Raw genomic sequence first — 22,955 nt, 5'->3', positions numbered from 1 at the left:
AGGGAGGAGCAATCATAGCACCAAAATTTCTTACTCTTTTAGCCTCTTTTGTACCTGTCTGTAAGTGGTACGCTAATAGCAGTCATGGAGGACACCAGTTTCAACTAGGAGAGTCTACCTGAGCAAAAACTGGGCTCAGGGAAATACACAGTATAGTCAGAACAAAGACTCTACTCTGGGTCTATGATGGTTGTGTCTTGCAAAATATAAAGAAAATTGAATTAGATGATAAATATTTCTAGAACCTACACCAAATTTAATGTATAAGTTGTCTAATATCAACAAAACCTTAAATAAGCCCTGTAAAAACAAATATTTCAATTTCTGATCAATACAAATACAATTCTCACTAGAAAACTTATAAGTAGCTCATACAAGTACACTGACCCCAAAGCCTAAAAAAAAATTACTTTTATTTGCAAATATTATAAAAATTTTCATTTAAAACATGTTTATTGAGTCCCAGCAACCTGTCAGGTACTGGTCTAGGAACTGGCCTAAGTTTAACCAACATCTGTTGAATATTCTCTGTTTGAACTAACTATTCCACACAGTTCTCACAACTTTTCAGTGAAATAGTTATATACATACAAATGAATAAATGTAATGCAATAGGGGAATAACTGTAATTGAAATTTATAAAAATTTCCATGGACATATAAGAAAAGAAGCACTTAGTTTATCTGAGAGAGGCAGATGAGGCTTCACAGAGAAGATAGCATTTAAGCTGAGGGTTGAAAGATGGCGGAGGGCAACCAAGCATGTGCATTGAGGAGAGACTCTTGCATTGCATGTGCAAAGGCCTGTGCCGTGAGGAAAGACTTTACCAATTTGGTAATCAATAGATATTTAAGAATTAACGGAATATAAAATGTAAAGGGTGGGGATCAGGGAGGAAAGGGAAGGTGTCAGCCAGGAATAGGTAAGCAGCAAGGCATGGACTAGGTGATAAAAGGCCCAGTATAGCATGGGAATGAATTTCTATTTGAAGAATTTTGAGGATCAAATTTTTATGTTAAAAAGATTATTTTGGAGAAATGGGGTTAGCCTAAAAGAAGCAAAATACTATTGTACTCATGTAAGTGAAAGTTGATGGTACCCTGCACTGAGGAAGAGGTTTATTAAAGGGTCTAAAGGAGAAACAAATTCAAGAGATGTTTAGCAAAAAGAACACATAAGCTTGACTGTTGGCTGGAAGATATGTGAGAGAGAGAGACATCTTTTATATTTCCCAATTTTTTTTTTATTTGAGTGACTGAGTTGATAGCAGTCTGAGGGATTCATGATTGGTTGGTTTTAAACATGATAAACCAGAGAAGCCCATGGAACATCTAGGCAGATATAGCCAGTGGGCAGTTAGATATCCAGGTCTGAAATTCAGCAGAGGCATCTGGACTTGGGAAATATTAGAGAAAAATCAGTCTATACGGACTTGAAGTCATGGTGGTGGATGAAACTGCCTTGGAAAAATAGCTGGGAAGAAAAGATAAAGAGTCTAGGACAGGGCCTCAGAGTATACTGATGTTTAAAGGTAGTAAGAGGAAGGGGATTTGACAAATGGGATTGAAAAGAAAGAGACATATAGTTTGGCTTTGAACCAATACAGAGGTAGTTCCATGGAAATCAAAAAACGGAAGAATTTCAAATGTTTAATAATTGAGGCAGTCGTAAGATAAAGCAAATGCCCCCTTGAGATCTTATTTCTACACTTACTCATTACATGTAAAGATCCACTAATTTTCATCCACTAATTTTTGATTTCATGTGTAATCAAAACGTACCTTGGCCTCTACAACCTTGTCCTTCCCCTGAATCTTGTCCAGAAGCCCATCTTGAATTGCAAAAGCAGGATGGGGCTGGGGGAAAATAATGCCAAAAGGATTGGAGAATATATATTTTAACTGAAATTTTCTTGGGAATCTGGGTATAACATTGCATATGATAGAACAAAACTTTTCAGAAAATCCTCTCTCTCCCAAGTTCTATTAGCTGTAGCAGCTGCCACCTCTATGTATTCTCTCCTTCTTTCCCCACAACAACTCCTTCCAACCTTCTGGCTCCTACTGTCCTACTGCATAAGCAGGAACTGCCTCTATGTCCTTGAGTTTCCTAATTTTGCATCCATACCTATCAATCTATTCATTAAAACAAAGGATATTCCTTGGTACCTATTCACTTTAGAAGGAATGAAAAGAATTATAAACAACTAATTTACTAATTCTCTTTTTTTTCCCAGACATACTTTTGTGTAGAAATTAATTTTGTTATAAAACTGAGAAATATATACCTCTTTGGTTTCATGCTATTCCTATACTTTAGATCTTACTCAACTTGCCAAATAAACGTATGCAGCTATTGAAATCAAACAAAGATTAAATAAATGGTAAGCATCTCAGACATAAATACATTTTCAGCAAAGGGATATTTATAAAATATATTTTCATCAAAAATTAGAGAAAAATGCACCACGTACATATTTGATGTTAACTGTTCAGCTTTTCACAGTATGCACCACAGGAATGATGTATTTTTATAGGAGAAATGCAAAATTCTGAACAATTCATCAACTGCAATAAATTCCAAGTACCATCTGGAAATTTGGAATTTTCTTGGGTTTCTTTTATGTATAGCCATCTGAATCGTAGTAACTATAGACATTCACTTATTTCTAGGGCATTACCTTAGAGCAGTGAGCTTCAGAGAAATCACATTTAGGCTAAATAAAAACGCATATTCACAGGCCAAATCCTCTAGTACTTCTGATGCCACTAGCTGTAAGAAGAAGACCCAAGAATCTGCATTTTAAACTGGCTTCTAGGTGACCATGGTCACAAGAATCATCTGTAATGCCTAATCCCCTGGTACCACTGCACACATACAAAGCCAGAAACTTCTGGCAATCTTCCTATAGCCAGAGAATTCACATTTTTTGTAAGAATTTTGGTGATTTTTATGATCAGGTAAGGGTTTGAATCATCCCCTTAGCATACATCTCTTTTAGAATATTATGGCTGCAATGCACTGAGACTCCAACTTCTTTATATACCATCACATTATTATAGTTTTCTTTAGCTAAGATCAAAACAAGCCTGAATGATTAATTGTAATGCAAAGCATAACTCTGAAACTTCTTTCCAACCAAATTATTTTCTTCTATCCAGATTATGTAATTTCAATATGCAAAAATATCTCACTTCAAGGGCCTTTTTAAAACTATCATAAAAATAACATGGGTCAGGAAAATATTGTCATGCCAGAGATGAGAAAATGGATTCCTAGACATGAAGTGACTTAACCAAGATCACACTCTAAGAAATAGAGCAAAGGAAACCATAAGCAAGACGAAAAGACAAACGTCAGGATGAGAGAAAATAGTTGCAAAGGAAGCAACTGACAAAGGATTAATCTCCAAAATACACAAGCAGCTCATGCAGCTCGATAACAACAACAAAAACAACCCAATCAAAAAATAGCCTGAAGACCTAAATAGACATTTCTCCAAAGAAGATATACAGATTGCCAACAAACACATGAAAAGATGCTTAACATCACTAATCATTAGAGAAAGGCAAATCAAAACTACAATGAGATATCACCTAACACCGGTCAGAATGGCCATCATCACAAAATTTACAAATGATAAATGTTGGAGAGGGTGTGGAGAAAAGGGAACCCTCATGCATTGTTGGTGGGAATGTAAATTGATACAGCCACTACAGAGAACAGTATGGAGATTCCTTAAAAAACTAAAAATAGAACTACCATATGACCCAGCAATTCCATTACTGGGCATATACCCAGAAAAAACCATAATTCAAAAAGACACATGCACCCCAATGTTCACTGCAGCTCTATTTACAATAACCAGGACATGGAAGCAACCTAAATGTCCATCAACAGAGGAATGGATAAAGAGGATGTGGCACATATATACAATGGAATATTACTCAACCATAAAAAGGAACGAAATTGGGTCATTTGTAGAGACATGGATGGACCTAGAGAGTGTCAGACAGAATGAAGTAAGACAGAAAGAGAAAAGCAAATATCGTATATTAACGCATATATGTGGAATCTGAAAAAATTGGTATAGATGATCTTATCTACAAAGCAGAAAAAGAGACATAGGTGTAGAGAAAAACGTATGGATACCAAGGGGGGAAGGGGGGGGTGGGATGAATTGGGAAATTGAGATTGACATATATACACTATTGATACTATATATAAAATAGATGACTAATGAGAACCTACTGTATAGCACAGGGAACTCTACTCAGTCTTCTGGGGTGACCTAAATGGGAAGGAAATCCAAAAAAAGAGGGGATATCTGTATACATATAGCTGATTCACTTTGCTGTAAAGTAAAAACTAACACAACATTGTAAAGCAATTATACTCCAATAAAAATTTTTTTAAAAAAAGAGAAAAGAAATAGAGTCCTGGCTCTAGTCTATTGCAGGAGTGTTCCCTTCATTCACCAAGCTTCCTGCCACATGTCAAGTGCTTTGCTTTGGACATTACTTGTGTATATTACTTAATTTGATATGCACAATACTACAAGGTCTGAAAAATGTATGGGCTTTGGAGTCATACAGTTCTGTTTTTTAATCTCCATTCCCCTGAAGCCAGACTCTATCTGTGTACCTTGGGCAATTCCCATCTTCATTTGTAAAATTATAGATAATAACAATGTGAATCCTGTAGGGGGGTTTGAGAAGATTAAAAAAGATATAGTGTGTCTAGGCATCAAGGTCATAGTAAGTGCTCAGTGAATGCCAGTCTTTTACATTTCTTTCTACCTCCCTGCTTCCTTGTCTCCCTCCATCCCTGTTTTCTTTTTAGTCCAGTTATGTTTCCATTGCACACTCTGCCCTTCTTCATAGCTTGTTCCTCATTTCCACTATGAAACGTTCTCACTATGGTCTCCTAGTATTAGACCCAATCTCTAGTCTAACTAGACTAGACTGCACTTTGAGCCACTTGCTGCATAGTATTTCTTGAATGTTCAAATCCAGAGTTAATGGACCTTTGACTTAGAAACTACCTGTCAGATGGTCTCCACTAGATTTTGCTCTCTCAAGGCTGCACCCTTGAAAGCAGCTCCCACTATGGGAAGAGTGTGGACAGCAGGTATACCAAACACAGGGGAGCAGGGAGAAGTCTTCGAGTATCAGGTCCTGCTTGTGGGTCAACTGGTGGGGCCACATCCTCTTCATTACCTCCTCCAACAAACCTATAAAGCTCTGACCTGAAGTATAATACTCTGTTTGAAACCTGCCCCAGTGAAGCTGAGGGCTGGATGAAATGACCGACCATGTCAGTCTTCAACATTGCACTTTTTTTGTCATGTACTGTTGATGCAATGACAAGTGGCAACACTACACAAGACATCCAGGGAGAACGGTGATACACACACACAAAGATGGGGTGGAGGCCAGGGCTGGAAAACTTTTTCAGGATGATGAGCAAGCACTGATCATTCCACAGCACCTGGAAACAATGCATCCACTGGAAAAATACTAATTTATGGGAGATCTATTTTGCTGCCTCAGCATGGCTTTGAAAAAATTACTGCTCATGTGCAATAGTATAGAATTTATATCTTCCCAGTTTTTTAAACACATTCTAGCTTTGTTTTAAAAAAAATACCTCAGGGTTTGAAGCATTTAAACGGGGCTAAAATTTGAATGTCTCTGTTTTCCGCTCGCTTAACCAAATCTTATAATTCCTTCAAGCTACATTCTCCCCACATTATCCATAAAGACTTGCGTGATCTTTCCTGCTCACAATAATTCCTCATAGAACTTACTGCCTGTTTCAAAATTGTGATCTATTTCATAGGTTAAGCAGACTATTAGTTTCATTTTTGAGTGAGTGTATTTGTCACACCAGTACCCATGATTGGATGCTAAATTTTGTTTTGCCTGATAACCCCAATGCTTCCAACTCACCTATTACCTTCTGCCAAATGTTCTTGATACCTTGGGTCACCTGCCAAGGCCTGTTCTCTGGCATCTCCTGCCCACTTGGCTGGCCTCCATCAGGCTGCATGAACATGACTTATCGTGGTAAGTCTGTCTGCTATGTGGAGACCAGTTTCTGGGACCACTAATAAATATATTGATTTATATCTGTATATATATAAATATATAACAGTCTGTCTACCCACTGGACCAACAATGATGTCAGAAGCACAAAATGGTGACAGTAAATAAAGTTGCGATTCAACCTCTTAGACACATATCATGAAGAGAACAGGCATTTATGGTTAATCTAGGAACTATTTAAAGGATTAACCCTTATTCCATGTCGTCATGTGGGACCCATAACAGAAATTACCATTACTGCATTTTCAAATAGGAGGGTAGACCTTGCATAAGAAAAATAAAGATGCAAAATAAATGTGAAGAGGAACTTTAAATACTTTGAAGAAAGCTATATAAAGTATGCCCAAAGCTGAAGAACATGTTAAAACTGGTGGACAGACATTTAAACAACCCTTTCTAAGTAACCTGTAAGCAAAACAGTTGAAATAACTTATCCTAAAAATATATGACCACTGGTCAAAACACTATGGCTCTTTAATTAAAATAGTTTCACACTTGTTGCTCTGCCCTACGTTCTAAAGGAACTGATTCCACTTTCAAAAATTATGACCTCAAAAGAAGTGCCCTACTAAAGTCAGGTCAACAGAGTTTTAAAGTCTACTAAGAGGCATAATGTCTATTTTTTTTAAAACTAGTCAATCCGCTTCTAAGAATGAGTCACGAAACAGAAAAAAAAAAAATTTAGATTTTTAGATGTTACACAGTGAGATGTTTGTTGAATGTAATTTTCATAATTATTTTTTCAGTGCATTAAGAATTAATGCACTGAAATATTTTCAGGACTTTTCAGGAAATATCACTTCTCTCTACATGCTTTCCAACTAGTCCAAAGAGTCCTTTTTAACACTTAACTGAGCATTTTATTCAAATTTTTATTTGGATATTTAATTACTGTGGGATCATACTTCAGTGGATATGACCTAATCTAATAGTATTGATGGTTCATTCTCTTGCTGTTGGTAAACACTTTACTTCTTGAAAAATCTCATGTTCTTTGGCTTTCCTGAAATAATGTTATGTTCATTCCTTTATTCTTTCATTCAGCAAAATATTTATGGTAAAGCTGCAATGTACTGAACATGAGTTAGCTGTGGGAATGAAAAAATACATTTCCTCTCCTTGAGCTCATATGTTACAGGGGAAAGGTAGGTATGTAGGTACAAAGATAATAGGCAGGTATATAGATAAATTACAAGGGAGGTATTGAAAAGATGTATCCACAGTGTTTTCACACATATATTCACCAAAATATGATCCTTGAATCTTTTTTCTTCTCCTTAAAAGCCTCTCTTCTAAAAGATTTCTCTCATCACCTTGAAGCACATAAAGCTATTACATATATGATGTGTATTTTATCTATATTATGTATCTATTTATATACGTAATATACATAAATCTAAGATACACACACACACACACACACACACACAAGATAATGCAAGAAGCTTTCTAGGGGAGAGGCTGTTAAAGAAAAGAACGGTTCAAGGATACATATATATGTGTAAAACCTTCCCATAGTTAGCTATAAACTCTAGCAATTTAGCTCACAACTGTGTCCACCTCCTGGGCACTTTGTTCAGCAGATGCTATCTTGATGCTAGGCCACATTGGTCCAGTTGTGAAACTGAAGAGTTTTTTAATCTCCTTAAACCAATCTGCCAGAGTTCAGTTACGTAAAGCATTTATGAGAAACTTGTCCATAGATATAACTTCATCAGCCTCCGTGGTCATCACCACTGCCTAATCCTGCCACCTCCCACACACACTGGCTCCTGCACTCGTTCCTGCCTGTATCCATCTTTCTGGCTTCTCACCTCTCCTCCTCCTCCTCCTCCATCTCCTCCTCTCTCTTCCCTCTCTCACTCTCTCTCTTCTTGTCTAGTAAAAAGCCCAGAATGTTCTTTAGCTTATGAAGAGAAACTTCCTTCTTCTAAAGCCTTCATATCAGGAAACAGATCCTGGCAGCGTGGTTTAGTTGAATTTAAAAGTGTGAGGTAGGAATTTTTACTTTCTACCTGAACCATTCATCTAAATAAAGATAGTCTTTCTCAAATGCCTCTACTTTTCTACTCCTATTTATTCTATTAAACTGTGAATTCCTCTCTGCAGCTACAAACTCCTGTGCGGTGTGTCACTGATCTTTGATCTCCCTTCCCCCTGTCCCCCGTCTCCAGCACCGTGTTCAGTGCACACTAGAAATGAATCTGTGAACAATTTCTGAACTTAATGGAACAAAATTGATTCTTACCTTGATGATTATGATACTACTCCCAGCTAGAAAATTTTTCTTGTTCATTGCTCTGCTTTTTCAAATTCTAGCTACCTGTCCTTCTAATCTAATCTCTTCTCTGAAGCTTTCCCTTACTACCCTGGCTACACGTCTACACTGCTCTCTCTCTCTCTCTTTTTTTTTTTTTGGTGAACTCCTAAGACACATTTTTGTTATTTGCTTACTCTATAACATGTTGTATCTTTAATTCTTATATGTCTTAGGTATATCTTTTCTTCAATCTAGCAGAAAAGATGAGTAGGTGGGATAGAACTGCAAATTAAATACTTAAATGCAAGGAATTAAAGGAGTATATAAAAGTTAAATGACATAATTATAAATATTAAACGAATTTGAGATAAGATTTCCTCAGAGGGAAGTGATCTTTACAATTTACTTCTTATGTTCTGTAGTAATGTGTGATTTATATGAGTCATGTTATACTTTACTGGCATCTGTTTATGCCTTAGTTCTAGTGAATTTCCTAAAACTACAGAAATATGTGATACAACAAATAGTTTTCACAATAAACGTACAAAAATTCTATTTAAAATATTCATAAAAATAAATAATTGCACTTTCTCTAAAAGTATTCAGAATTGGTCTACTAATTTTGTTAAAATAAAATCTTTACAGCAGTAGTATCATATTCTAATGGTTTCTTTTCTTTTTTTTTAACCAAACATTAAAATCTCTTTCAATCATAAGTTGAATTTTCCTACCATTAGAAAAGCCTAGGGTCTATTGCTTTTCAATCACTTAATTCTAATGAGGGAAAACCTTTCAGTAAAACTACTGCCTCCATTTCCACCAATTTTGCTACTTTTCTATTGCTCTTTTGTCTAAAATATGTGAATATAAAGTGGATTAGATCAGAGTTTAGTTGGTTATGGACTTGTTAGGACATTTGTATTAGATATTTTTAAAAAGCTTGACTATATATGGCTTCTGGGGCTATTTCCTTAAATTCACTCTCTCACCACATGCACTAGTTCCTTGCACTTCAACATGATGCTCCCAGAGGGGGACAGAGTTTGCATGAGACTCAATGCTGAAATGCCACTTCTTTATCCTCATCAAGCAGTTATTACTCTGGGCCTATTGCCGCCCATGTAAGGCTCTGTGCTAGAGAGGGTCCAGGGATATATCATTATAAGCTATGGTTTCTGCTCTATAGAGCAGGAAAAGGTGAAATGCTGATCATGCAGTTCAGGTAAAATGTGCTGCAGGACTTGCAAGGAGGAATTCATCCCCTGGTTTTACTGAGGGCATTGGAATGGTCTTCAATGGTAAAGTCTAAATGAGCAGAGCAGGAGAGAGACACAACCTGGGGAGGAAACAGAGGCTCACAGACATCCTGGAATAAGCATGCTGTGGTTGGGGCCAAGCAACAACCCTCAGGGCTGGGTAGAGCCAGAGCACAGAAGATATGGGAGAAAACACAGCCAAGGGCAGACCGAGGAGAGCCCTGAGAGAGAGCTCCTAGAGTCTGGACTTCATTCTCCGACAATGGGAGTCACTGACAATATTTTTGGTTGAAAAGTGACATATACAACATGGCATTTCAGCTTGGAAGCTTAGGAAGGTGAGCTGTGTAGGGCGTGTGGGACAAGACGACATTTGGAGGCAGAAGGTTTCACTGGAAATTATTTTACAATAGTATAGAGGAGAGCCAGGACTGGAGTGGTGGCAGAGAAATGAGCAGGAAAGATATGGCTACAAGAGACATAACAAACGATGAATCGATAGGCCTGGCTCGCTGACCAGGTGTTGGGGGAGAGAGAAAAGGAGTTAACAGACCTACTTTGGGGGCCCCATTTTCAACTCCTCCTTGTATTAATTTGGTTTGTGAGGCCCAATCTCTCCCCCTTTTTCTCTGGGACTGCTTCACCCCCAGTCAGTTCACAGATGGATACAGGACAATCCAGTCCCTGCTATTCCTTCCCTAGAATCCAGAATTAGACCCGACAGCCAAGAGTAGTCTCCCTCTGAGGTGTTGGCTATGGCCATCTTCTTCTACGTGAACTGGAAAGCTGAAAAAGCTGCTTTACAGTAAGAGAGAAAAAGAAAGCAGAAGTGAAAGAAAAAAAAAGATGAAAGATGGAGAATAAGAGCTAGGGGTTCCCTGTTACACTTTAGTCTCTGCTTTCATGTGTCCCTAAAATGCTACTGCATCCCTCCACTTTAATTATGCAGGGCATCCTTATAAGGCAGTAATACATTTCCCTCTTTGATTAAGCTGGCTTGGCAGTGTTATTGTTACTTGTAGCCAAAATGGTCCAAACTGATATATTCCTCAGCAGGGGCCCTCCATCTTCAGTCAATTGGTGCTCTGGCCACTCTGTAAACACTTCAGGACTTTACTGACTCCACATTTTCACGCCATTTCCTTCATCTAGAATGCCTTTCCCTTCCAAATCCTGCTGACTCTGCCTGCATAAATCCTGACTATCCTTCCTTCCATCTGTCTTTATGAAGTACTTTTTGAGTGAGTCCATAATATCTGCAAATTTTAATGTTACATTTTCCCACTTCAAGTCCCTGATTTTAGTGAACCTATTGCAAGAATAATTAAAACTATATAACGAGGGTAAAAGACGGTGGATGGTAGTAGGAGATCAGGAAATTTCTGCTCTCACATATACAAATTTAAACAAATTAAAAGATAACGGTCTACTTGGCTACTAATACCTTTGACTTTAAGATGGGTTCAAAGAGGTACCAGTAGGCCACTTGGCCAAAGCAAATATTTTACATATAATAGTATATTAGTTAGGAGGAGTACTAGATGAAAAAAGATAAAATAGCCTTTAAAAAGTAATGCACGACATTATTGCATAAGTTCTATAAATTCAATTTTATAAATATCCAGAGGAGGTCCTATAGCAAGTGAGAGACAGATATGGAACCTTGCCAATGCTTCCTTACTCAAAGTCCAGGTCTTTCTTCACTATGCTAAACTATCCCATGGGAAATAAAAAAAGGAATACATCAATTTTTAGATGAGACAAAGAATTCAACTTCATTTAATTTTTAAAAACAATAATGTATTTTAAATCATCATCTATTAAAATAATAATATACTCTAGGAACCATCTTGAGCCTCACACCTCGGCTATGTTATATACCAAAAAAACCCCAAAACCAAAACAAAACAAAAACATGCCAGATTGTTATTCTCTTTCAAAACACTAACACTAAAACACTTAATCTCTTATAAAGGCCTCTCTTTGCCTGTAGCAATGAGAAAACCAATCTGCTATCCTGTGAAATCTCACATAAATTCAGAACACAATGAAGTTTACTTTCCCTTCAGCAATGGAGCCTTTGTTCTGGTCACTTACAATACCTCTGGAGAGGAAAACACAAAATTGCCTTATGAAAGCAATAAGAAAATGTCTAGCAAATGGAAGGGCATTTAATGAACAAGATAAAGTGCCAAGTAATAGTTAATGTCTCTTTCCTCTCGATTCAGAGGAACACCCCTAAGACCTCAAAGCATTCACAGCAGAAGATTACACGAGTAGCACTGGTGAGCACGATGCCATTGTACAAAGAATCTGTTGCTAAGCAAGGCAGAAATATTGTTTACATGAAAATGGAATGATCTCTGGTGAATACTGAAAGAAAGTGATAATTTCCATAACCAGAAAAAGCATTTTTATATTATTCCATTTCAACTGCTCTAAAACCCTAAGTTGCTTTGGCAATTGCTTATCCCTGCTTTGTTGGCTTATATCATCCTCATCTCTGCAGCTTTCCATTTACTAAATGGCAGGCTTATTTTTGTTTTGTTTTGTTTTTTTCCCTGAAGCTTTGGCAAAAATACCACAACTATTCTGTATGGTTTCCAGGGGCCACCTTTCAATGGTCATACAATGACTTTTTGGTGCCCTTCTCATAAAAGCCCAGTTGGTTTATCCTCTCAGTAAAATTGCTGAAAATATGATCAGAGAAGACTCCATTTACAGCAACTGTAAACTATGCATTTCTCTAGCTTTACGGAGCCTTTCACTGTACAATGTTTGTTTATTGAGAACAAAGCATGGAGTGGCTTCAGTGAGAGGAGGAAAATACACTTACCTGCATTACAATAAGGAGGTCAAAGACCAAGATGAAAGAAGCCAGGAAGGCTCTGGAAACTTCATCACTGGGCAAAAATCCCCGATTCAGCTTGTCCCAGCTGATCCAGTCAGTTGTAATGACAAGTACAACCACAGATGTCAGAGTGAAAAGAACCGTCCTGCAAGGAACAAGACACTCAGTAAAGAACATTAGATGTAATAATATAAACAGTGCAGAGTGCATGTGATCTCCTGTATTAAAAGTCTACCCCTTGCCAAGTACCTATCCTAAGGCATAGTCACCAAAGGAAGATGAAAAAAGAAGCAAATTAAAAGCTTTCTTTCAAAAGCAATTAGAAAAAAGTATGACAGCATCTCTTCCAAGATTTTCCCTAAAGGGCAATAAGGTAATGGTTATAGAACAAATAGTTAACAATAAAATATTACAAATAATCTTGGTTAGTGCAATATATGTCCCAAAGAGAGCATTGGTTGTAACTCTCATTACACGTACATTGTTTTACTGAGGGTGGTGAACAAACATATATAGGAACATAAGGCAGATGGGTAAGGAAGTCTTTGGATTCCATGGTTATCCTACAAAAGAGACGGAAAATAGACTGGTCCCTTCATTATTCCCTAGCCTGATGAGCTCTGTAGAGGAACCACCTCTACGTGCCAACCACGTAGCCTCTTCTCCTCATGGTACTCATATCATAGATATCCTGTGGCCTAGTGACCTGTCCAGGTCACACCATGTCTAATCCTCCATCCGTCGTTATAAGATACTAGGGGCCTGAGATTTTTCTCTTACTTATTTTTGTAGCCCCCGTAAAATCTTACATAATTATATGCAGATAGAGTTCAAAGAATGTTTGTTGAAATTGTAGCAATTATCAATTAAGCTTTTTATAGAAATCAAAAAATATTTAAATTAGTCTTTAATATTGACATTCAAAGTAAATCGGAAATCTGGGCAGTGAAAATTGAATCTGTCAGAGAATTGTCCATAATGTTGTAAAGCCTCTGCTTTCAGAGCTATATTTGTATATAGAGATTGTTTTAAATTATAAAAAGGAAAATAAAGAACAACAAATATTTTGAAAATAATTTTAATGTAAAGGAATAAATAAATAAGAGAAAAGAAAAATGGAATAATATGAATCATCCTGGAATTCTCTTAACAATTGAACAGAATACAAATTTCTAAACTGAAATTTTGGCTTTCCTTTTCACAACTTTTTATTTGGAACAAGTTATACTCTGATAAAATAAGTATAATGAGCTCCTCTTTAGATTTTTCCCCCATGAATAGAAAAGATACATTTTTTTTTTATTTTGGAAAATAAAATTTTTTTTTAAATTTACTTATTTTATTAAAATTGCAGACTCTCAAAAGAATTTGACTCATGATCTCCAAAACATAAATTAAAAATTATCTTTGCTACTGTTTAGAGTATCTTTGAGCATTTCCAGAAATTCAAATGGATTAAATGAGCATGGGAGAAATCCAAAATAATTATTAAAATACAATAGAAAGAAATTGCAAATATTATATAGTCAAACATAAGAATATTGGAATTTTAAACAAAATTTTCTCCAGGTTAAGTTGATTCATTTGTTTTTGTCTTTTTGAGTTTGATAAACTTCAAGGAAATTTGAATGCAATTACCACAATTTCTTTTGTCAACAAGGAATATAACAACTTCCATGAAGAACAGATAAATATTGACTATTCTTTGAATCTCCTTTTGGTAATAAGGGTATTTCCTCATCACTCTTGGCTTTTCATATGTGTGTTTCACAAGGATGCTATGAATATATATAATTCTTCAGGATGTACTGTATGACTGTACAGGTTGGTAAATGGTTGGGATCCCAATTCTCTCAAGCTCCCCCTTCTTTTCCTCCCCAGCTTCCTTCACAAGGCCCCACACCTTCCTGTTATCTAGCACTACAGGGTGAAGTCTTGGTGAAACATGGGTACTCTAGCACCTCACTCCAACTCTATGGCCAGCATCCATCCTATTGTTTCAAGCCTGTGGTTGACAGGTTAGTATATTTTTGATGTGGATCATTTTTAAAGTCTTTATTGAATTTGTTACAATATTGCTTCTGTTATTTTTTTTATGTTTTGGTTTTTTGGCCCCGAGGCATGTGGGATCTTAGTTCCCCAACCAGGGAAAAATGAACCCATGCCCCCTGCGTTGGAAGGCAAAGTCTTAACCACCGGAACGCCAGGGAAGTCCCGACAGGTTAGTATTTTTAATATCATCCCTGCATTTTCCCCAAGAGCTACTTGGAAACTTCTTTTTGTGAAGACAAATGATTACATTGGAATTCATACTCTAATGGTACTTTGTTGTACTTTGTTGTAAACTGATACTGTAAAATTAAATACTAATGCAGAGGAATATTTTTAGGTGACAAAATCTGAGATTTTGGAATAAGTGTTTGCTGAGCAATCACAAACCTCATCTATTACAAGATTTATAAAGGAGTTATTCTTTTTTTAAAATCTATTTTATTGAAGAATAGTTCATTTACAATGTTGCATTAATTTCTGCTGTACAGCAAAGTGATTTAGTTATACATATATATATACATTCTTTTTCATATCCTTTTCCATTATGGTCTATCACAGGGTATTGAATATAGTTCCTTGGGCTATTCAGTAAGACCTTGTTGTTTATCCATTCTATATATAACTGTTTGCATCTGCTAAGCTCAAACTCCCAATTCATCCCTCCCTTACCCCCTCCCACTTGGCAACCACAAATCTGTTCAAAGGAGTTATTCTTATTCATGCTAACAATATCATTGTGAATAAAGTCATTAAAATTAATCATTAAAACCCTGTGGTAATTAGAATTTATCATGAAGCCTGTTGTATAAGAGCTTCCTGAGGTCAAATCTGCACCAATTCATGTCTTAGATGTTTGCTTTATTTGATACATTTCATTTATCCAATATATAATAATACTCTTCCTAAGACCTTTTCATAGGTGTTTTCCTGGCTTTATTAAGTACTTCTGTTTTGACAAAGAGTATTGCTACAGATCTTAAGAAAAGTTACTGGTAATATTTTATTACTCTAAAGGGAAATTAAAGGAGGTATTCTGCCCTATATTTAATATTTAATACTACAAAAAGAATAAAAATGGCAATCATTAAATATGAATGCATATAGCTCAGAGAAAGAGCTGTAAAAATAAAGTCAAGAGAATGGAAAAAAGAAAAGGAGAAGGGGGACCAAAATACATTAATTGGTCATTCCACTTCCAAAATTATATTCAATGCCTTATCTAGATATAGGTATGGAAGCAAATGTATTGCTTGTGGTTTGTTTTTCTGAGCCACATCTTGTAAAATTGATAGACTTTACCATGCTATGATAATTCAGTTAAAACACCAGTTTAAAAGAGCCATGACTCAATTACAAATTACTGTTACAGTCATATGCCACTTGTAATGTGTCAGGGTCTGGTATAAGAGCTTTACACAAAATAGTATAATCCTTACTACAAGCCTACTGTCACTACCTCCAATTTACAAGTGCAGAGACTGAGTCACAGAAAGTTCAAATAACTGGACCTGAGTTAAAGACTTTATACATTATATAAGATATAAGATGATTCAAACCTAGGCTGGCTCATGACAATATGTGTCACAACCATTGTACGTATTGTCTCTCATAGGAAGCACTTGATTTTACACTCTTGTTACTAGGTCTGTAGCTAAGATTTCACTTATTTTCCATTTTTATTATAAGTATAATGTTGGAAAATTATCATCCAGGAGTACTTAATATTGAAAAGTAAAACTCACAGAGACTCTGACAAGGACTGACAGGAAACAGTTAAAAGGGATATTTTCATGGCAGTGAAAATGGAACCTCAGGGATGCTAATCTTCAATGCAGCACCCTTGGGTTTTTATTTAACCAGTATGGTTGAAAAGATGTTTACTCTGGATCACGATTCTTGGGAGTTTCAGCTTCTCTTTTTAAATAGCATCCAATTAAACAATTATCTGGATTATTTCCTTTCAATATGCAGCCAGCACCAGCAGGACATCCTGGCTCATCAATTCTACCGTCTCTGGTTTCTGGCCACCAGTCAAAGGGAAAGAACTCATACATAATTATCAGCTCGAGTCGTTAGTCTCACTTCCCTGTTTTCAGATTTCCAGTTTGTTTGCTTTTCCTCAATTGTTGCTAATTCCTCTTAGATTAATAGGAATTAGAATGTGAGACCAAGAAGCGTTAACAGAGCTTTTTTAATTCACTGCTTCCCAATCTCTGGGCTGGGCTCCTGGGAACCACAGAGTTGCTAAGAAGTGTGAATTTATATGTGCACTATGAGTTGTCTGTAAAGTGAAAAAATGAAATGTTTCCAGAGAGGTTAGGGGACTCACTCATGTCACACGGACTGCCAGGGACAGAACTACCATGAGAACTGACTCTGAGCAAGGACTTGCCCTGTAGTAAACCACTTTCTCTCTTTCGCTAAAAATCTTCAGATATGCTAGAAATTTTAATATCATCTGGATCTCATCTGGAAACATGCTTTATATCCTACTCAAATATCTATTGTGTATGTTGACTGGAAACAGAGTAGTACATATAAATGAATCAAGATAATCCCCCAATTTGGTTTAATTCATAGTCTAAACCACTCTTTCACACTAATTTCTGGATTTTAAAAAATACTGAACTTCTATTTTAAGTAACTAAATTAGTTAATATTGCTTTTCTTCTTCGAATCATAACCACTTTAAGATAGACTTATTGCATAGTTAAATAGCCTGAAATCAGGGATTAAATCAAGAGAGAGAAGAACTGGCATTAGGCCTCGATTATCCACAGAGGGCTAACTCAGTGTTAATTATCACACGATTTCATTTTGATTAAACCAGGCCGCAAGAATGTACAGAATCTCCTAACTAAATGAATATATGTTGAGCCAAACAAAATTGCCAAAATTTAACCATGTTTTATCCTACTAAAAATAGCAATTTCATGTGATTCAACATAATAAATATGCTTTTATGTGTTTTAATATATTAGCCATTATTCATGTTCTAAAATGTTTATAATCTTTGATTCCAGTCATGAATGTCATATTCCTTTCTGATCTTGCTGCACAATTACTGTGATGGCTAAAGGAAGAAAAAATCACTTTAATTTCTTTCTATAATACTTGTGTTAAAATGTTGGAACTCAATCAAAACAAGTCAGATCGTGTTTCATGTTTTCTCATAGCAATATAAAAATCTGCAAATCTTATTAAAAATGAAAGGTTTAATGTTATCACTGCAAAAAAGAATGAATGCACGGATCAAGATAGCAAATTTAATCTCACAATTAAGTTAGATATAGTCTCATATTTCAAAGTACGAAATACATGAAATGAAATGTGGCATGGCAATAGAATTTTAAATGATTTAATATCATAATTTCTCGCCATGTGGTTTAGAGGGAAAAATACAACAAGCAGGCATAAACAGAAGAATGCTTTCCTTCACTTTTCATTGCAAAACTGAGAGCCAGTTCAAGCAACCAGTTCCATTCTGAATACCAACTACCAGCACACAGAAGTCACAGATGGCCATGAGAGAATGCTGACACTTTCCGTTTTGCTTGTTTAAATGATCAATGTTGCCATTGCAACTCTGTTAGTCAAACAGTCACCACTTGAGTCCTCAAGCCAGTTCATCCTGAAATTCATGAGTTTACTCAGCACTGTAGCCTAGCTGACAAAGTCAAGATTGCTCCTTAGAAGTCTGTAAGGAAATGGTTTTAGTGTCCCTCCAGTTTCCCACTCTTGGGATCAGGAAGCACCAAGGGAACACAAAGGTGATGCTTGCTAAGTGACCTAGGGAGGGAGCACAGCTTCTCCATGTGGCTTTCATTAAGTAAATGTCACAGTCAGTTCTTGGCCAACCTGAACACACTTGTTAAGATAGGATCCCTGAGAAAGAAGATGTAGTTATTAACTTGTCTTATTTGTGGCTGCATTGGGATCTGGAGTCTATAAAGGAAATTATTAGACTCTAATGTTGTCCATTAAAGTATATATTTATGTGTTATTTATCTTTATATCTGTCTATTATTCCATGAAGGAAAGTGCTCTGAACACAGCAGGAGCTCAAAAAACACTGAGCAAATTGAAATGAAGAAGGAACTTGGTAACTCTTGCTCCTGAAAGGGCATGAAAGAGGTGGCTGAAAAAGGCACCTCTGGGTTGGGCCATTTGGCCACGCAGATTGTAATTTATGTGGACAGTGTCCTGGCATCCTAATCTATGTAAACAATGTCCCTTGGAGTTCTGCAGTGTCCAACCATTGCAACTTTATGCGGAGCCCTGGCCATTGGCAATCTTGATATAAGAGGTGGAAATGAAATGACCACATTTCTTTTAGTGGCTTGAATTCTTCTACCTATGTTCGAGTGATGTTAGTTTACTCAGAGGTTCTTAAACGTAGTTTATTGATACAGAGCAGAGTTAGTCTTGGTCAGGAGAAATCATTTTAGTTTCTTTGTGTTTCATAGTTTTAGGTGTGGAATAAAACACATGTTCTAGGAAAAAGTACTTAGTAGACTGCAAAGTCCTTAGGATTGGGGCTGTGTCATTCATTACTGATTATCAATGACCAGCACACTGTTGATATTTAAAAAACAGTATGAATAAATCAATCTATTTAACCTGATGTTGGAAATACTTATCCCTTACCCTTCACCAAGTTCAGATACTTCTGCAACTCATGGTACTTCCTCCAGTATTTACAGAGCAAAGAAAGAGGACTGTGCAATGCAAAATTAGGTTGCATGGACTTAATGGGCATGTTAATCCTCTGTGTCTCTTAGCAAACTCACCAGCCCAATTTTTCTTCCTAGTGAATTACCTTCTAATTACTAAATAATTCACCAATTCAGTAGAATGAAGCATACGAGATATACTCTACTAATTGTTACCCCAGGTATAAAATATTACCACAAGTTCAGTAATGAAAGTGGTAATAGAGATAAGGCTATAAATAAATGCTCATTAACTACAGATAATGCCAGCAAGAACTATACCCATTATTGTTTATTTAATGAAAATAAAATGATAGCTATGATACTCCAAACATACTTTTGACTTTTCAAAATGCAAAGTAGAAAATTTAAGTTAAACATACCATGCTGCATTTTTTTCCTGTTAAATTTGCTTTTCTAAAAAATAAGAAAATCTAGGATCTTCTGGGGTGAGCAGGACGAAAGTATGCTTTATTTGATTTAAAAAATAGGATGGCCCGCGCACTGTGATGAAGAGTGGCTCCCACTTGCCGCAACTAGAGAAAGCCCTCGCACAGAAACGAAGACCTAACACAGCCACAAATAAATAAATAAATAAATAAAATTAAAAAAAAAAAAAGGATGAATTTACATACTGGATTAAAAATAAAGGTTCAGGTAAAATTTTGTGATTTTGTTGAAGCCAGCCAAGATGTTTACATAAGTCAAACCAAGACCAAAATTATATTTTCAGTATCATTTCAAATATCTCTTGAAGAAGATGTATCATCAGGAGACTGTCCATTGGGAAGAATGCTTTCAGAACTCTCCACAAGTATCCCTGGAAGAAAGAATCTTTTCAAAGACATTGGGGACATGATATAATAGCTAGGAAAGTAGAGATTATGAACATAAGATACTTTCTTTTATGAAAGAAGACTACAAAATAGACCCCAGGAACAGAAAAATTCCCTAAAGTTATGCAAAAATATTTAAAGGCAATAATGTCATGTCACAATGGAAGATCAAAAAATTAATATTAGGTTTCATAAGGGACATGATTCATTCTTGAATTCTAATGGAAAAGAGTTTTTAAAACATCTAAAGCTTTATGACCGCAGATATATATTTGTTTTCTCTTGGGAACCTGTGAAGAATCTTTGATTTATTTATAAATAATTTAGGACCAGCTAGAAAAAAAAACACTACCTCACTCAAAAATAGGGAAAGAGCATGTTGGCACTAGTGATCAGAGGACCAACTTATAAATTTGATTTAATTAAGAATAGATTGTTGGCAATTTAAAAGCAGATCATCCACCTTGTCTGGTCAACCCAGTGGAGAATTTTAAAGCTACATAAAAGTGTAATTTTATCAAGAATTTAGATAGCTCCTTGGTAGAAAAAGCAATTTCAGGTAATGTACAAGATTGAAAAACAGAGCTGCTTTTTGAAAGAGAAAGTCATATTGTAATGCATGCAAGGGCACAGAGAATTCAAGAAACACTTATTGAGCATATAAGGCACAGACATAAATTGAAGGGACATAGGAATGATCTCTGCCCTTAAGGAACTTGTCACCAGCTAAGGGATGGCAATATATACAAAACAATCAAACCCGAAGTTAAGCAAAAACCATGATGTTATGGAAGTTTTCAGGAATATCTGATTTATTTTTGTTCAGGTATGAAAAGTAGCTAGGACTTTTAATGAAATTAGACATAAAAAATGAGTAGATTGCAATAGTGGAATGGATATTGCAGGCAAAAGACAAATTTGAAAGAAAATATGGAAATGGTAGTGGGTGGTAGTGAAGTATTAGGGAAGAGTGCCAGATGTTTCCAAAGTTTCTAGATTGTGTGACTAAAAAGATTGTGACATCACTAACTGAAGTGAGAAATATGAAAGAAACCAGGAATGAAATATTACGAATCCTGTTTTGAACACCTTGTTGAGTTTAAGGAGCTGGTAGGACATCTATACAGGAATGAATAATAGTCAACTGGAGATAGGAATCTGGGTCAAGGAAAGATCAGGCCCTGAATTTTGATTCATTCAAATACAAGTAATTGTTAAAGACATGAAGATTAATAAGATTTTTCGGATAAAAAAAGAAAAAGGAATAAAAAGAACAAAGAAAATCAAGGACAGAGTCTTGAAAATCACCTCTTTTTATGGTATCCAGAGAAGGCCGAAGGATGACAAGGCCATAGACATATGACATGATATATGAAGAAATCCAAAATAAAACAATATTATAGAAGCCAGAGAGAAAGATAATTTCAGGAATGAATCTGTGGTCAAAACCCCCAAATACCACATAGAGGTTTTATGGGATACAGACTGAAGATGGACCACTGTTGAGCACACTTCTTTCTTTAACACGACTCCTTTGAAAATTGCAAAATTGGATGTAAATATAGTTTCAGATATTTTCTCTGTAAACTCAGATATGGGCCTAATTTGTGTTCTGCTCCCAGGATCTCTACTAGTGAAGAGGAAGAGACAACTGAGGAAATTATTTGGGTAATCAATTTAAAACCATTTGGTTGCAATTAGCCAAGTAATTGACAATTTTATTAGAGTTTATGCAAATATCGCAAGCAAAATCATTGTTTTGCAGGATGGCTTCAGTCCTGAAGGGAAGTTAAAGCACAGATTGACAAAGAGTAGAATGTAGACAATTGCAGTAATACATGAACGATATGGGTATAATGATACAGAGGATAAATAAAAAATATATTTGAAAGCAAAATTAATAGAACTTATGCTAAACTCGGATAATACTTATTGAAATAGGGAGGTTGGAAAGAAAGTTGGTTTGAGAACAGACTATGAGATGGCTATTCAGAGAGCTGCAGAAACCTATATTTGCGCTGGTAGTACCCTGGGCCCTGCAAGTGGGCAAAATTCTAAGATGACCTTCAATTATCCTTGACCTTGTACAATCTCCTCCCCTTGAGTCTGGGCAGAACCTATGAATACTGTGAGGTATCATTCCTGTGATTATGTTACTTTATATGCCAGAAGGGATATTTGCAGACTTAATTAAGATTACTAATCAGTTGGCCTTGGGTTAATCAAATGGGAGATTATCTGGGTGGGCCTAACCTAATCACATGAGCTCTTTAAAAACAGAGAGTTTTCTCTGGCTGGTAGCAGTAGAGGCAGTTGGAGAGATTTGCAGTGTGAGAGGGAGGTTCTCTGTTGTTGAGATGGAGGGGGTCATGGGACAAGAATGTGAGAGACCCTCTAGGAGCTGAAAGCAGCCCTGGCAGACAGCATGCAAATGGAGATGTCAGTCCTCTAACTACAAGGAACTGTAATCTGCCAACAACAGAAAGGAGCTTGGAAAGGACCCTGTGCTCCAGATGAGAAGCGAGCTGACAACTTGACTAAAGCCTGGCCAGAGAATCCAGCCACATCTTGCCAGCCCTGACCTACAGACTATAAGAAAATAAACGAGTGGGTTTTTTTTTTAAACACTAAGTTTGTGGTGATTTGTTATACAGCAATAGAAAACGAATACAGCTCTAGAAATTTAGGATTCTTGGGATCCTAAAATAATTGCTTATTGGAAATATTTCCAAGCCACATATAGAAATGCTTAGCTCTTGAAATCTGAGATAATTAAGATCAATTAAAATCATTACCTATCCAATCTGGAAAATAAACCCAGGCTTCTGTGAAACATCTAATCACAGGAAAATGCTCACTGAATTAAAAAACCAAAATTAGC

At 36.2% G+C, this 22,955-nt stretch overlaps 1 protein-coding gene across 12 annotated transcripts in view; it reads right to left on the bottom strand.

The window, feature by feature from the left end:
- Positions 1 to 22,955, bottom strand: part of TMEM117 (transmembrane protein 117) — a 528,035-nt gene that overhangs the window by 84,048 nt on the left and 421,032 nt on the right. For 7 of the 12 annotated variants that reach the window (XM_059935704.1, XM_059935703.1, XM_059935706.1 and 4 more), the window contains 2 exons: positions 12,460 to 12,619; positions 1,782 to 1,856 (listed from right to left, as the gene is read on the bottom strand). In XM_059935704.1, the coding sequence (XP_059791687.1) occupies positions 1,782 to 1,856; positions 12,460 to 12,619 (235 nt within the window). The remainder of the gene's footprint in view (positions 1 to 1,781; positions 1,857 to 12,459; positions 12,620 to 22,955) is intronic. The other 5 variants (XM_059935713.1, XM_059935714.1, XM_059935712.1 and 2 more) reach the window with 1 other exon arrangement.

This window comes from Balaenoptera ricei, chromosome 10 (assembly GCF_028023285.1).
Source record: "Balaenoptera ricei isolate mBalRic1 chromosome 10, mBalRic1.hap2, whole genome shotgun sequence".
Classification (NCBI taxonomy): Eukaryota; Metazoa; Chordata; class Mammalia; order Artiodactyla; family Balaenopteridae; genus Balaenoptera; species Balaenoptera ricei.
This window is presented reverse-complemented; position numbering and strand designations above follow the sequence as displayed.